Genomic DNA, 14,471 nt, shown 5'->3' with positions numbered 1-14,471 from the left:
TAGCAATTGTTGCTGAAGTCGTCATCTTTATTGCTTCTGGATTCAACTATTCTAATGCTCTCCCACACAACCTTTGACCTGCTGTAAACTCTGCTGTTCACTGTTCATCACTTCTAATAATTTTTCTGTTGTGCCAGCTGATTCATTTTAGTGTGTCTAAATTTTTACACAAGCATGAACCTTCACCATCTTGAAGAAAAAACTTCTATGCAGCCATTGTGATTATTTCTGGGTTGTTGCACATGCACATAGATTAGAGGGACAGTGCTGTCTGTATCCTAATCTATACCAAGCCTGCTGACCTGCCAGCTGTCATTGTTCTACATTGAATCTTGGTACTGCCTCAGGTTGAAAATATTTATCACTGTTTTCTAAAATGCTTCAACCTGGCTCAGGTTTGATTCCCTTTCGCAGATTTGTTGGGTTCAACCCTCATGACTTCACCATTCATGGTTGTGACGTTAACAGCCTAGATGTAGCATTCTAGAATTGTGTTTCATAATCTTCCCCATTTCCCATCCATGTTGAAGACACTTCCTGACATTCACCTCTGTCACCAAGGTTTCGCCATTCTTCCTTCGGGGCTGGGTGGCATGCTCCTCTTCCAGTGTTCCTCCTATAGCTCAGTATCCACTTATTTGAAGGACCATAGGAAAATATGGTTATGAAAATCATTCCATAAATGTAAATTGCTATTGCTTTATATTATGATATAGATAGGAATTGGACTGCAGAAACACTATAACCTATTTATATTGCCTTTATTGATGAAATGCAGTTGGATGAAGGCTGGATGGATGATGACCGAAACGATTTCCTGGATGAATTGCATATGGACATGCTAGAGGAACAGCATCACCAGGCTATGGAGTTTACAGCCAACATGCTTCAACAGGTACTGAGAACATAACTTGATTAACTGTATCTAAAGCACCATCATGGCACAGAAATTAGATTCCACACTGGCTACCATCCAAAAGCAGCTTGCCAGAGGGAAATCCTTCAATGTTAAGCTGCCTACTTCACTAACAGGAGCCATCTGGTAGTCCTGGAAAATTGGTTTGAATGACTAGTGGAGAGATCCTAATGTCTGTGAAGCCAGGACAGCATTATTTGATTTGGTTTATTATTGTCTCATGCACCTAAGTACAGTGAAAAGTTTTTTTTTAATTTGCATGCAGTACAAGCAGATCATAATACGCAGGATGATTGAACAGAGGGATGAATACAAAGTTACAGCAGCAAAGAAGGTAAATTAAGTTTTAAAAGTGCAGAACAAGTGTAAAGAATGTGAGAATAAAATCTGCTGTAGAAAGCTCACAGAATGTCTTCCTGTGTCGGTGCCATCTTGAATCACAATCAGTAATTGGAAGACTGCTTTATAAGGCAGACCCTATCACTTTGCTACTATCACTGAAGGAATCTTCAACAAGCATTAGGCCTGTAATTGGCAGTTTCAGGGAATCTAACATTTGTGTGCCTAAAACAAATGGACCCAGATGTTTTAGATGTGGAATCGACAAGAATGCAGATTTAGCATGGCCTTCCACTCTTAAATTGGTTTAGATACAAAGTCCAGTCTTATGTTTTTAACATTAGGCATTGTGCATAATTATTTGGTTCAAATATTATCTGTAATATATCTAGCCAATGAACAAGTATGACTCTTGAAACTTTATGACAGAAAGGGCAACAAATAAAGGTCTCAGAACACTTTTAAATATATGCAGCACGAAAACTGTGTTCACTCCAATTAATAATGAATATTCAGGTTTGTTTTTGGATTGTACTCGTGACATTAAGGGATGTCAAATTTAAAACACAGAAATCACTTCTTTCAAAGAGTTGAGTTTGTGGAATTCACGACCCCAGAGTGTGGTAGGTGCTGGGACAATGAGTAAATTTAAGGAGGAGATAGATGTTTAATTCATTGTGTGTGGAAGCGTTATAGAGAATGGACAGGAAAGTGGAGTTGAGTCTGAGATGAGATCAGCCGAACTCATGTCAAATGGCAAAGCAGACTGGAGGGGCTAAATTACCTGCACATGCTGCGATTTCTTATGTATGTTATGCATATGTTGTTTCGCATGGCTGTAATTTCTGGGCTTGTGTTAGTGTTTGTGTTCGGGGAAAATCCCTTTTATAAATTTAGAATTGCTGTGAATGAGTAATGGAACATCCTCTCCTCCTTGACATGGCTTCACACATTAGCTAAAAGTAAATTCCTGGCAATCCTTGTACGAAATTCAACAATGTCAATGATTACACTATTACTTCATTACACTCGTCATTTGGAATACCTTAGAACTGCTTTCAAGCCTCATACAGCTAACCTTTCTTTCTCTCACTATTACCATCATACTCTTCCCTCATTTTCCTGAATACTAACCTGTTTCATTATTTCACCTGACAGCCTGCCTCATTTTGTCTTTCAGAATTTGTCCTCATTTTTCCATTGTCATTTTGCATTTTCTTAATTATCTCTGGAGACTCTGCAGAGTTCCTATCTCATATCATTTCACTTTGCCTTTTCTTGCCTTTTCTCAGAAATCAAACTAAGGAGCAAGATTGGCATTGTCACAACACCTAGTGGCATGTTTACCCTATCCATGACTCAGACTGCTTCTATCTTATAAAATATCAAATTACCCATATAAATATGAATGTTCTTCTTGACTTTTGACCCTTAAAATGAAGCATATGATATGAATCAGTGAATTACTGAACTATGATTACAGAAAATTACATATCACAGTGGTCAGTGTTTGAACCATCTGCCTACACGAGAAAGTTTCTTTTTGTTTTATTAAAAATGCGACATTAAATTTAACGATCATCCAGCAAGGTTTGGGCTGTTAACACATCTGTTCTGAATCTGTTGTAACATTTTCCTGCAAGTGCTGTCTAATACAATCCAGCCAGGAAATTTTGAAAATTGTGTTGTAGCAACAGCGGAACCTGTTTGACAATTGCTGTCAATGTTCGTCCTTGTTATCCATCAGAAATATCCTTGTGTCTCCTGTATCGTCCAATCTCCCATCAATTTACATATAATAGCGGACTATTTAGACTAGTGTAGATTCTAAAGTAAGCTAATTTCCTTTCACTATCACTTGTTTCTTTGAAAATTTTAACAACTACACTTGATACAATTAGAACTGAAATTTAATTTATAAAGTACATATTCACAGCATCTGGATTTCATGTTGTGGTTCTGTTCACCGAGCTGGGATTTTGTGTTGCAGATGTTTCGTCCCCTGTCTAGGTGACATCCTCAGTGCTCAGAGCCTCCTGTGAAGCGCTTCTGTGTTGCTTCCTTCAGCATTTATAGTGGTTTGTCTCTGCTGCTTCCGGTTGTCAGTTCCAGCTGTCCGCTGCAGTGGCCGGTATATTGGGTCCAGGTCAATGTGTTTGTTGATAGAATCCGTGGATGAGTGCCATGCCTCTAGGACTTCCCTGGCTGTTCTCTGTTTGGCTTGTCCTATAATAGTAGTGTTGTCCCGGATCACACACACCGGATCATCAACACCACACTCACAGGAATCAGATTCACTAGAGAGGAAGAAAAGGACAACCAACTCCCATTCCTAGATGTGATGGTACAGAGAACACCGAATGGAGAATTCGCCACAAAGGTATACAGGAAAGCCACACACACACAGACCAAGTCCTAAACAAGAAAGCAACCACCCCAAAACACACAAAAGAAGTTGCATCAAGACACTGTTCAAAAGGGCCACAACACACTGCAGTACACCAGAACTGCAAAAAGAAGAAGAAGAACACCTCTACAATGTATTTGCCAAAAACGGATAACCCCGCAATTTCATCAACAGATGCCTAAGGGAAAGACAGCGGAATGAGGACGTGCCACATCCAAAGGACTGGCCACACTACCATACATCAAGAACATTTCTGAACTGACAGCCAGACTACTACGACCACTAGGACTCATAACTGCACACAAACCAACAGCCACTCTCAGACAACAACTCACCAGGACAAAGGACCCAATACCCAGCATGAGCAAAACCAATGTAGTGTACAAAATCCCATCCAAGGACTGCACAAAACACTACATAGGACAAATAGGAAGATAGCTAACGATCCGTATCCATGAACACCAACTAGCCACGAAACGACACGACCAGCTATTCTTAAGTAGCCACACACGCAGATGACAAGCAACATGAGTTCGACTGGGACAGCACTACTATTATAGGACAAGCCAAACAGAGAACAGCCAGGGAATTCCTAGAGGCATGGCACTCATCCACGGATTCTATCAACAAACACATAAACCTGGACCCAATATACCGGCTGCTGCAGCGGACAGCTGGAACTGACAACCGGAAGCAGCAGAGACAAACCACTATAAATGCCGGAGGAAACAACACAGAAGCGCTTCACAGGAGGCTCCCAAGCACTGATGATGTCACCTAGACAGGGGACAAAACGTCTGCAACACAAATTCCCAGCTCGATGAACAGAACCACAACAACGAGCACCCGAGCTACAAATCTTCTCACAAACTTTGATCTGGATTTCATTTTCATGAGTTTGTTACTAGCTTGACAGAAGCATTTAAACAATCTAAGAGTAGATCTCATCCACTCCCCATACGTAGAAATGCACCAACTATTCTGAAAATATTAAAATTAAACAAGTATTTTCTTAGCCACCCCAGTGTGATATAGCTCTATGGCAGGTAAAAGTTCAACTGAGCCATTCTGTCCCAGAGGTACAGAGACTACCAGCACAGTGCAGGATCAATATTTTGGTTACATCAACTAGAATCAATTAATAGCAATGTACATCTTGGAACAAGAGAATGGTAACTTGTGATTTTTCAAAGAAGTACATTATTCTTAACAGAAAAAGTTATTTCAATTTGTTGTAATGCTTGTACAATTCTGTTGTGAAAAATCTGGTGATCTAATATTTTATTTCTGAAACAAGAACCATTATTGCAGCCTGCTCACGGGCAACAGTTGATAATCACTGTTAATGCTTTTCACATTAAGTTCACCAATCCTGATCTTGACGTTTGTTCTGCACGATAAGGTAGCTGCATCAGTTCTTTCCGATGCTGTGAACTTCTGAACTATATTTGGTTGTCTAGGTGAGATTGAGTATGGGTAACAACACTCAGATGCTGCAAAAAAATTTTTTTAAATGACAAACCAATAGTTGTTCCTGAACATAATCAAGAAAATTCACACTGAAATGAACAGGTTGTATGTATAGCATATTTATCATTACATATATAGCATTTGTATTGAATTGTATGCAGGTAGTAAGCATTAACTCAGGTTTCACTTGAACCATTATTAGTTGAAACAAGTTAAAACCGTGGTTCTTGGATTAGGAGGTATACGCATGTAACATGTCATTATGTTAATAAAATGAAAGTAGGTAAAGATTGGCTCCAGTTTAATATTCACCAACTGGTGAATAATCTGTTTGGCCTGCAAGAGGAATAAGAAAAGTAACTGGTGAAATTGTAAACTGATGTATCACTATCACAAGAATTACATCTTAAATGACAGCAGCCACGATGACAGAGCTCTTTCTATTAGCCTACACTCTTGCTCCCTAAACAATAGGTTGCATTGTTCTGACATGAAAAATTGTCAGCTTTAGACTAACAGACTCTGATTTGTACAGTCAGGTGGCAGAAAGGCTAAGATAAGGGCAGCGAATGTATCCCCTCTGATCCTGCTGGCTAAGAATGTAAGAACCTGTGAAGTATGAGCAAGGGTGGATCATTCAGCCTCTCAAACCTGCTTGCCATGTTCTATCTCAGCACCATTTTCTCACATCCCATTCCATATTCCTAAGAGACCAAATATCTAAGCCTTACATGTAATCAATGATGGATCACCAAATAATTCGAAAGGTTCACAATTTTCAAAGTAGAAATGTTTCTTTTCATCTCCATCCAAGATGACAGATCCCTTATCCTGAGAGTCTACCTCCATAATCTAGGTTCTCAGCAGTCAGGGAAAACAACCTCCAGGTATCTATCCTACCAAGCCCCTTCAGAATTTTGTATATATGAATCAGATCACCCCTAATTTTTGAAGTACCCAGTGATTATCAGATCAATTAGCCTCTCACTTTAGGTCTTTCCAATGTATATTGGTGTTAACATACATTTTGAACAAATTACCAGCTAACAGCATCTTGTTTAAATATATGCATCAGAACTCAATTCCTCTGATTGTCTACTTTCATTTAGGCTTAAGTCTACAATGTTGATGACCTCCCTGTGGGATCAAACACAGTAGAAGCTAAATCATGGCCAAAAGAGGCCTGGCTTCCTATGATATATGATTTTCGTTTGGGTATCCTTGTGGTTTCCATGGCTCCGATATTTTGACTCTGGATATTACTCATTCATGGCTCCATACCCTTACCCTGTTCCCATCTGAAGCCCCAACTCCTTGCCTGATGGCTGAGACCACTTCTGCAAATTGTTGGTTGCAGGGGGTGGTTCTGTCTTGGTTCAGGTGGATGTTGAAGCATGGAGAGAGGCCAAGCCTCCAAACCCTTTAACCCTTCCCCATTTTACCTGCGCTACCACTTGCGTGCTGCATGCCTGCACCGCAACTTCACTCCATCTCACTTCCTCACACTCACTTTTAAGATCAGTTCATGACTACATATTTTGGACAAACCATTCAAAATCCACAGTAATTTGTTTGCAAAGTTAATCAGATTCTAATTTCTGTTATTTGTAATATTTTTTACAAGATGTTAAGTTGTAGTGCAGAGTGCTTTCCCACAAAACTGCTTCCTAACTGTAATTTTTAATGCATTCTATTGATAGGACTCACTTCAAATCAATTACATTTCAGGTGATGTGAAAGCTCTGAGCCTTTTTTTTTAATTGCCTGCTCTCTTCAATTCTTTTGTGTTTCAGAAAAAGCAAGAAGAAGAAGAAGGCACAACAGATACAGCCACGATATTGTCAAACCAGCACGAGAAAGATAGTGGTGTTGGGCGCACTGATGAGAGCACTCGTAATGATGAAAGTTCAGAGCAGGAGAACCTCGGAGATGAGCAAACGACCTCCAATAGCCTCAGTCACCACATGAAGCTCATGTACAGCCAGGACACTCTTGGTAGTGGCGACATGCCTTTCAGCAATGAGTCATTCATGTCAGGCGACTACACAGATGCGGATTTTCTTGGCATTCCAGCTGATGAGTGCGAGAGGTTCCGCGAGCTACTGGAGCTAAAATGTCAGATGCAGAGTGCCAACCAGTACAGCCTATACTATCAAAGCAGCACCATGGATATGAGTAAGAATGACCAGGAAAGTGTTGACCGAGAGCTTGAAATGTTGAACGAAGAATTGCGCAACATTGAGCTGGAGTGTCTGAGCATAGTGCGAGCCCATAAGATGCAACAGCTGAAAGAGCAGTACAGAGAGTCATGGATGTTGCACAACAGTAGTTTCCACAACTACAACACCAGCATTGATAGCCGCCGGCATGAACTCTCCGACATCACCGAGCTGCCTGAAAAGTCAGATAAGGATAGCTCCAGCGCTTACAACACTGGTGAAAGTTGTCGAAGCACACCACTGACATTAGAATTGTCTCCCAACAACTCGTTGCGCAGAACAGCTGAAGATATCAACAGTGAAAGCACTGATGGAACAGCCAGCAATCCTACTTCCAACAGCTCAGCTCAAAAGCCGCTACTGTCCCTTGTGAGAAGCCAAGAGTATAACCCTATAAAATCCAACTCTGTGACCAAGGAATCTGACCATGGCCACCTGTCAGAGGGGAAGGAGGAGACAAGTCTTGCCGAGGGCACCAAAGGCCATGTTTTCACCCAGAACTCAGGTTCACGAAGCATGCCATATTCAACCAGATTCCACCATTCCCCATACAGACATGCTCATATCCCAGCACATGCTCAACACTATCAAAGCTACATGCAATTGATACAGCAAAAATCTGCCGTGGAATATGCACAGAGCCAAATGAGCCTTGTGAGTATGTGCAAAGAGCCACCTTCTCAGGAGTCCTCACATCAATTGGAGCCCAAAATGGAATGGAAGGTAAAAATCCGAAGTGATGGAACAAGATACATTACCAAGCGGCCCGTCAGAGATAGACTCCTGAAAGAACGTGCACTGAAGATTAAAGAAGAACGGTGTGGTATGACCACTGATGATGATGCAATCAGTGAGATGAAAATGGGCCGTTATTGGAGCAAAGAAGAACGAAAGCAGCATCTGGTGCGTGCCAAGGAGCAGAGAAGGCGGCGTGAATTCATGATGCAGAGTAGATTGGAATGTTTAAAAGAACAGCAGAGTACAGATGAGAAGAAGGAAGTGAACATAATCGAACTGAGTCACAAAAAGATGATGAAGAAAAGGAGCAAAAAAATATTTGACAACTGGATGACAATACAGGAACTGTTAACCCATGGCACTAAATCACCTGATGGAACAAGGATATATAATTCCCTGTTATCTGTCACAACTGTTTAAGTAAGCTTTTCCATGGTGTACATTTAATACTACCATTTGAGGTAGAAAAGATCTTGCCTCGTTAAAAGTGGCATATTCTGTAAATATATAAAACAAGTCAGTAGTCCCTATGTGAATGGAAGTGCTATATACATACCAGAAGTTGATTTGATTATTCCTTTATAGTGTACTTTAAGCAGCTACCTGATGTCTCGTTTTCACATTGCTTAGAAGTTATTACCTACAGGTTATTACTTTTGGAAATTCACGTGCCAATAGACTTTAGTCCTTGTTTTATATAAATTGGAGACTCCAATGAGGTATTTAGGTATGAAATGCTATTTGACTTGATCACACAATAATCTGCAATCATGTATCTGTTTATACAGAAAACGATCTTGTATCTTATAATTTCTTGCTGTTCTACTTGTAACTAGCTTAAATTTGAATCAGTTTTCAGTTGGAAGAATCTTTAAAAAAATGTAGTCCTGGAATGTGTGTAGACTTGAGCATTTCTGCTGGCAAAACAAGCTGCAGTAAGTTTGAATCACTATACTACAAATGCAGGAAATCTGAAATAAAAACCAAATGCTTGAGAAACTGAGCAAGTCTGACAGCATCTGTGGAGACAGAAACAGTTCAAGTTTATGATGCTGTATGCCTCGTAGTCAACTTAAAACATCAGCGGTTTCTCCTTCCACAGATGTGTTCAGACCTACTGAGTATTTCCAGTACTTTCTGTTTTTATTGCAGTATATTAGAGCTGTTTTCTTTGCATGTACATACATATAATTTGTTTATGTGAAACAGATTGTGTAATTGTGAAACCCCTTGTAGTTAATTGTGCGCTTTGTAGGCCTTGGTGAATTGACCTATTACAGTTTAATTATTATTTAGTTAGTTACACACTATTGATGTCTTGTAAAGGATGGAAATAAATTATTGTTTTATATATGAACTTCAGTTGTGTGTTGTACTGCTTTAAATAAACAAATTTGACAGCAGTCTCAGTTTCAACACTCGCATCTTACAGCATTTGCACTATTAATATTCAATATTTACATCACAGCTGATGTGTCTCGGGTAGCTTGACAAGGAAATTAGTACATCTGAATTTGTCCTTTTTCAATCTCACTCAAATGGCTAATCTAGCGAATCAAATTTAGATTTAAATGTCATTCTTGCTGATAACCAGTGGAAATTATTTTATCAACTTCATGACAACCTCAAAGACTGAGTTATAACACAAAACTTATTCTTAAGGCTTCTAGCATTTAATTCCATTACATTCATGCAACTATTCGATATTATATAACGAATGTAAATAATGTAAATAAATAATAAATTTCTCAGAATTGCAATCATAATGCAGTGCACTGTTGACTAATGCAGTTAACAATTATTTACAATTCACTGGTCCACCCTTGAAACATATTTCTGAACTCTCTTCTGTATCTTGGATAGCTTGGCTATGTAAATTGTTTGCCATTTCAAGCTAATTGCTTTACACAGGCCAGTATTTGTTACATTTTGGTCCCTTTAAACTGCACACAAAAGGCATTTTATTTTTATCTTGGATCCAACACAACCCAGTAATCCTAAAACTTAACAACAATAAGCTTGCTTAAATTAAAGGAATATATTTTTGTAAAATTATTAATCCGTTTAATCTTTGCAAGAAAGATGAAAAACAGCTGACTATTTCTGCAGTGTCAAATGAGTCAGATTTTACTGCATAAATATTAGTGAGGTGAGCAGATTTGTGCAGTTAAATGTGGAAATCAGTAAGTTGCTGCGTTCCTCCTCAAATTATGACTGGATTTTCTGCTGGCCAGACAGTTGCTTTTCCAGTGTGGATAGGAGTTGCACGTGGGACACTGTGGAATCCCCACCTTAGCAGACTCTGAAGGAATGGCCTGGAAAATCAAACTGACCTGGGCAATTCCTCCATGCCTGGAACCTTCTGAAAGTTTGCACTTAAACTGGAGACTTTTGAGAGTTCAAACAAAATTAGAAAGTAGTTACTCAGGAAAGGTTATGCTGCTAAATGCATCTTAGTTACGCAGTCTAACACCCAAGTAACTATTCAACTGGCACCATATCTCTGACATCCTCCCCGCCCACACTCCCACCCACCCACTGACACCTGTGCTAGATCACCTATAACCCCGGATCATGACCTGTCACCACCCTCCCACCTCCACTGAAGCCAACTTGAGCCACTTCCCATCTCTGCAGTGGTATCCTATCACTGAAACCCTACAACTCCGCTCAGCTAACATCCTCCCTATCATCCTTCCTCTCTCTCCAACCCCCCTCCCCCAAATTCATGGGATACCCTTGCTTCTCAGCACTTGTCAAATGTAAGAGCATCTTTCAAAATGACTGTCAGGATTTTCAAATTTCAGAGTCTTAGAGATGTACAGCACCGAAAAAGACCCTTCAGTCCAACTTGTCCATGCCAACTAAATTAATCTAGTCCCATTTGCCAGCATTTGGCCCATATCCCTCTAAACCCTTCCTATTCATACGCCCATCCAGATGCCTTTTAAATGTAACTGCCTCCAATGTTAACTCATTCCATACGTGCACCATGCTTTGCTTAAAAACTTGCCAGTTAGGTCCCCTTTGTATCTTTACCCTCTCACTCTAAATGTATACCCTCAATTTCTGAACTCCTCTATCCTGGTGAAAAGACCTTGACCATTAACCCTATTCATACCCGTCATGATTTTATAAACCTCTGTAAGGTTACATTTCAGCTCTGACTCTCCAGGAAAAATAGCCCCAGCTTGTTCAGCCTTTCCATATGGGTCATTTCTGAGGCAGCTGAGTGGAACATCCTCTCAGAAATGCAAAAAAAAGGTCAGAGTAGCAATCTGAGAGAGATTACCACCTCTTGAAAAATCCAACCCCAATATCTGTCCAAGAGATATGGCATTCAAATACGTGGGCCAACATAAAGTTACTTTCTAAACGTACCAAACTCACCAGAAAATGTTGGGGTTTGTTCATTCCAATGTAAATTGGGAGGGGAGGCAATGGCCCAGTTGTGATATGCTGGACTATTGATGTAGAAACTTAGCTCATGTTCTGGGGCGAAAATGTGTTGCTGGAAAAGCGCAGCAGGTCAGGCAGCATCCAAGGAACAGGAAATTCGACGTTTCGGGCATAAGCCCTTCATCAGGAATGAGGCCTCATTCCTGATGAAGGGCTTATGCCCAAAACGTCGAATTTCCTGTTCCTTGGATGCTGCCTGACCTGCTGCGTTTTCCAGCAACACATTTTCAGCTCTGACCTCCAGCATCTGCAGACCTCACTTTTTCCTCATGTTCTGGGGATCTGGGTTCAAATCCTACCACAGCATCTTGTCAGGATTTGCATTCAATGAAAGTCTGGAATCAAGAGTCTCGCAACGATCATAAATCAATTGTCAGGAAAACCTATCTGGTTCACTAATGTCCTTGAGCTAAGGAGATCTGCCATCCTTACCTGGTCTGGCCTACATGTGACTCCACACCCAGAGCAATGTGGTTGACTCTTAACTGGCCTCTAGGCAATTAGAGATGGAGAATAAATGCTGGCTTAGCCACAGACATACTAATATGTGATTAAGTAACAAAAAAGTTAGAGTATTGTATGTTAAGTCTTAATTATTGCCAAACATCGCCTCTAGTGGAAAATTATCATTTGCAGGTGTAAAGCAAATGAGTTTTGCAGATTTTTAATTTGTTTCTCTTGATCCAATTTTTCCCATATTTACTTGACTTTCTACATGTGAACTGACACTGAATTAAATATACAGACACTTCCTAGCTCAAACATCATCATTCAATAGCAGTTCTTCAGTCTGAATGTTTGTTTGGTTAAGGAGATATGGCTTCTTGCCTAGATGTTATGAAATGACTCTGTCTACAGCAAGTTCCAGCACAAAATTCCATTGTCACTCTATGGGCAAGTGCAATGTAATAATCAGCTGAGATCATTTATCCACTTCTAAGTTCAAATCCCTCCACCAAGATAGTTTGAGGAGAGGTGCCATAAAAGGGGCTGGTTTGAATGCAACCTGTCGTAGAGAGAACAATAGCAGCTGCACTTTACAGTAGGAGAGGCAGCACTTACCAAGGGCATGTACAGACTAAACAGTAAATGCTGGCTTTGCCAATGATGTCCACAGCCCAAGAATGATGTTGTTTTATTTTCATTGTTTGCAATCCCATCAACTAATCTGCACAGAGAAAAAGGAAGTATCATGAGTTATTTCTGGATTTCTGTTTGTTCTGTGCATATGTACACTGCTGGAGTTGTTAGTTTCAGTGATGCAATGTTCTTGAATGAATTCTGACTATTTCACTGTCAGTACCTCTGCAAAACCTTCGGTCAATAGGTTCTCGGTTATTGAGGGAGAAATTCCATTTTTATTTGGCTCATGTGTTGTGTGCAAATGAACTGCAGTTGAATGGATTTCAAGTGGAGAATTTCTGTGCCCAATCTCCCATAGTGTGTTGACCACCACATTGGATTTGGGCATATTTAGTCCTAGACAACCAGCTAAGAATGGGAACCTTCTTAAAATAAGGACCCTTCATCTGTGGATGGGGCCCTTTCCTTTCAGTGATTTTTAGGAATGCCTAAAATTGTTTAGTAATTCCAGTTATTAACAGTCTGCAGCCTATATCAGCATCACAAAAACATAGAACTAAGAATAGGCCAATTAGCCTCTCAAACCTGCTCTGCCATTCTCGTTTCTGGCTGAATATCTACCTTTAGACCATTTCCCCAAGCTATCTCTTTATTAATTGCTATTGTTTATATATATAAAAATTCCCATTTCCATCTTGAACATATCAAAGACTGAGCCTCAACAGCCCTCTGGAGAACAGACTTCCACAGATTCTCTCTGAGTCAAAAAAGTTCTCCCTAGTAAAAATCCGCAATAGCTTGCCTTTTATTCTGAAATTGTCCCCTTGTTGTTGTCCACCCCGCCTGCCCAAAGGTGCATCCTTTCTGCATCTACCCTTTTCTAGTTAATTTCAATGAGATCAGCTTTCATTCTTCTAAACGTTCACTAGTACAGGCCCAGTCTCCTCAGTCTCTCCTCAGTACAGTTCCCTGCCATCCTAGGAATAAGTCCAGTGAACCTGACTGCTCTCCCTCGGGCGACTGTTTCTTTCCTTTGGTACAGAAGCCAACACTTCACTCAATACTTCAGGTTCCCTCAAGATTCTTTGCAATTGAAGAAGTACATCTTTACTCCTGCATATAACTCAGCTTCCAACAAGTCACCTGCCTTCAAAATAAATAGGTCTCTGGTTGGTCTTTGAGAGCAACTAGTGAATTTTTTGGCCTTGTTTTACCTGCGTTCCAAGCATGAACATTTTTGGGGGGCCTTGAGAATGTGATCAGGATTCTTTTGTGAAGATGGTGGCCTTGCTCCTCAGTCTGAGAGGTCATTGGGAGTCCTGTCATATCTGTGGGGGCTGGGGGTGGGGGGTTGGGGGGTATTGCAGGATTTGGAAATTGAGAAGCTGTCAGCTCTTGTGTGGCAATCTTCAGGCATTCCTTGTGATTGAGATTTCTGGCCGTGGAAGCCAGGCCCAAGGTGAGCTGCCAGCCAATAAGAGATTGTTACCTCATGCCACCAATGGGATGAGTGGCTGCTGGCAGCAACACATCCAACCAGAGTCAAAGGATCATTGTGGGACTGTGGATAGAGATGGTATCAAGTTCACAAGAAGGGAGATGTCAAAGACTAGGACAGAGGGTGGCTCAACTGATGCTTGACCCTTTAATTGAACATTGAGTCCCTGACCATAAGATTCTTCTCCCACCCACCCCATGAATCCGCTGATAAATCCCATAGGTTTTGAAGGGCAGCTCTCTTAAGAACATGAGTGAGCGATATGATCACCATTTAATTCCTGATTCACTACTAAATTACAATGGGCTTGAATAATCGGCTGCAGTCAGCTGATAAGTGAGC

General features: G+C 40.5%; 1 protein-coding gene across 2 annotated transcripts in view; it reads left to right on the top strand.

Annotated features, from left to right (window-relative positions):
* The window catches only part of pdzrn3b (PDZ domain containing RING finger 3b), a 307,220-nt gene extending 297,808 nt beyond the window's left edge, over window positions 1-9,412 (top strand). Inside the window, exons 9-11 of one of the 2 annotated variants that reach the window (XM_060835713.1) lie at window positions 779-895; window positions 1,182-1,250; window positions 6,926-9,412. In XM_060835713.1, coding sequence (XP_060691696.1) covers window positions 779-895; window positions 1,182-1,250; window positions 6,926-8,509 — 1,770 coding nt within the window. In that variant the 3' untranslated portion in view covers window positions 8,510-9,412. The remainder of the gene's footprint in view (window positions 1-778; window positions 896-1,181; window positions 1,251-6,925) is intronic. The other variant, XM_060835714.1, reaches the window with a different exon arrangement.
* The last annotated feature ends 5,059 nt before the right edge of the window (window positions 9,413-14,471 follow it).

The sequence above is a fragment of the Hemiscyllium ocellatum genome, chromosome 14 (genome assembly GCF_020745735.1).
Source record: "Hemiscyllium ocellatum isolate sHemOce1 chromosome 14, sHemOce1.pat.X.cur, whole genome shotgun sequence".
Lineage (NCBI taxonomy): Eukaryota > Metazoa > Chordata > Chondrichthyes > Orectolobiformes > Hemiscylliidae > Hemiscyllium > Hemiscyllium ocellatum.
Note: the sequence above shows the minus strand (reverse complement) of the source record. Positions and strands in the feature narration are given on the sequence as shown.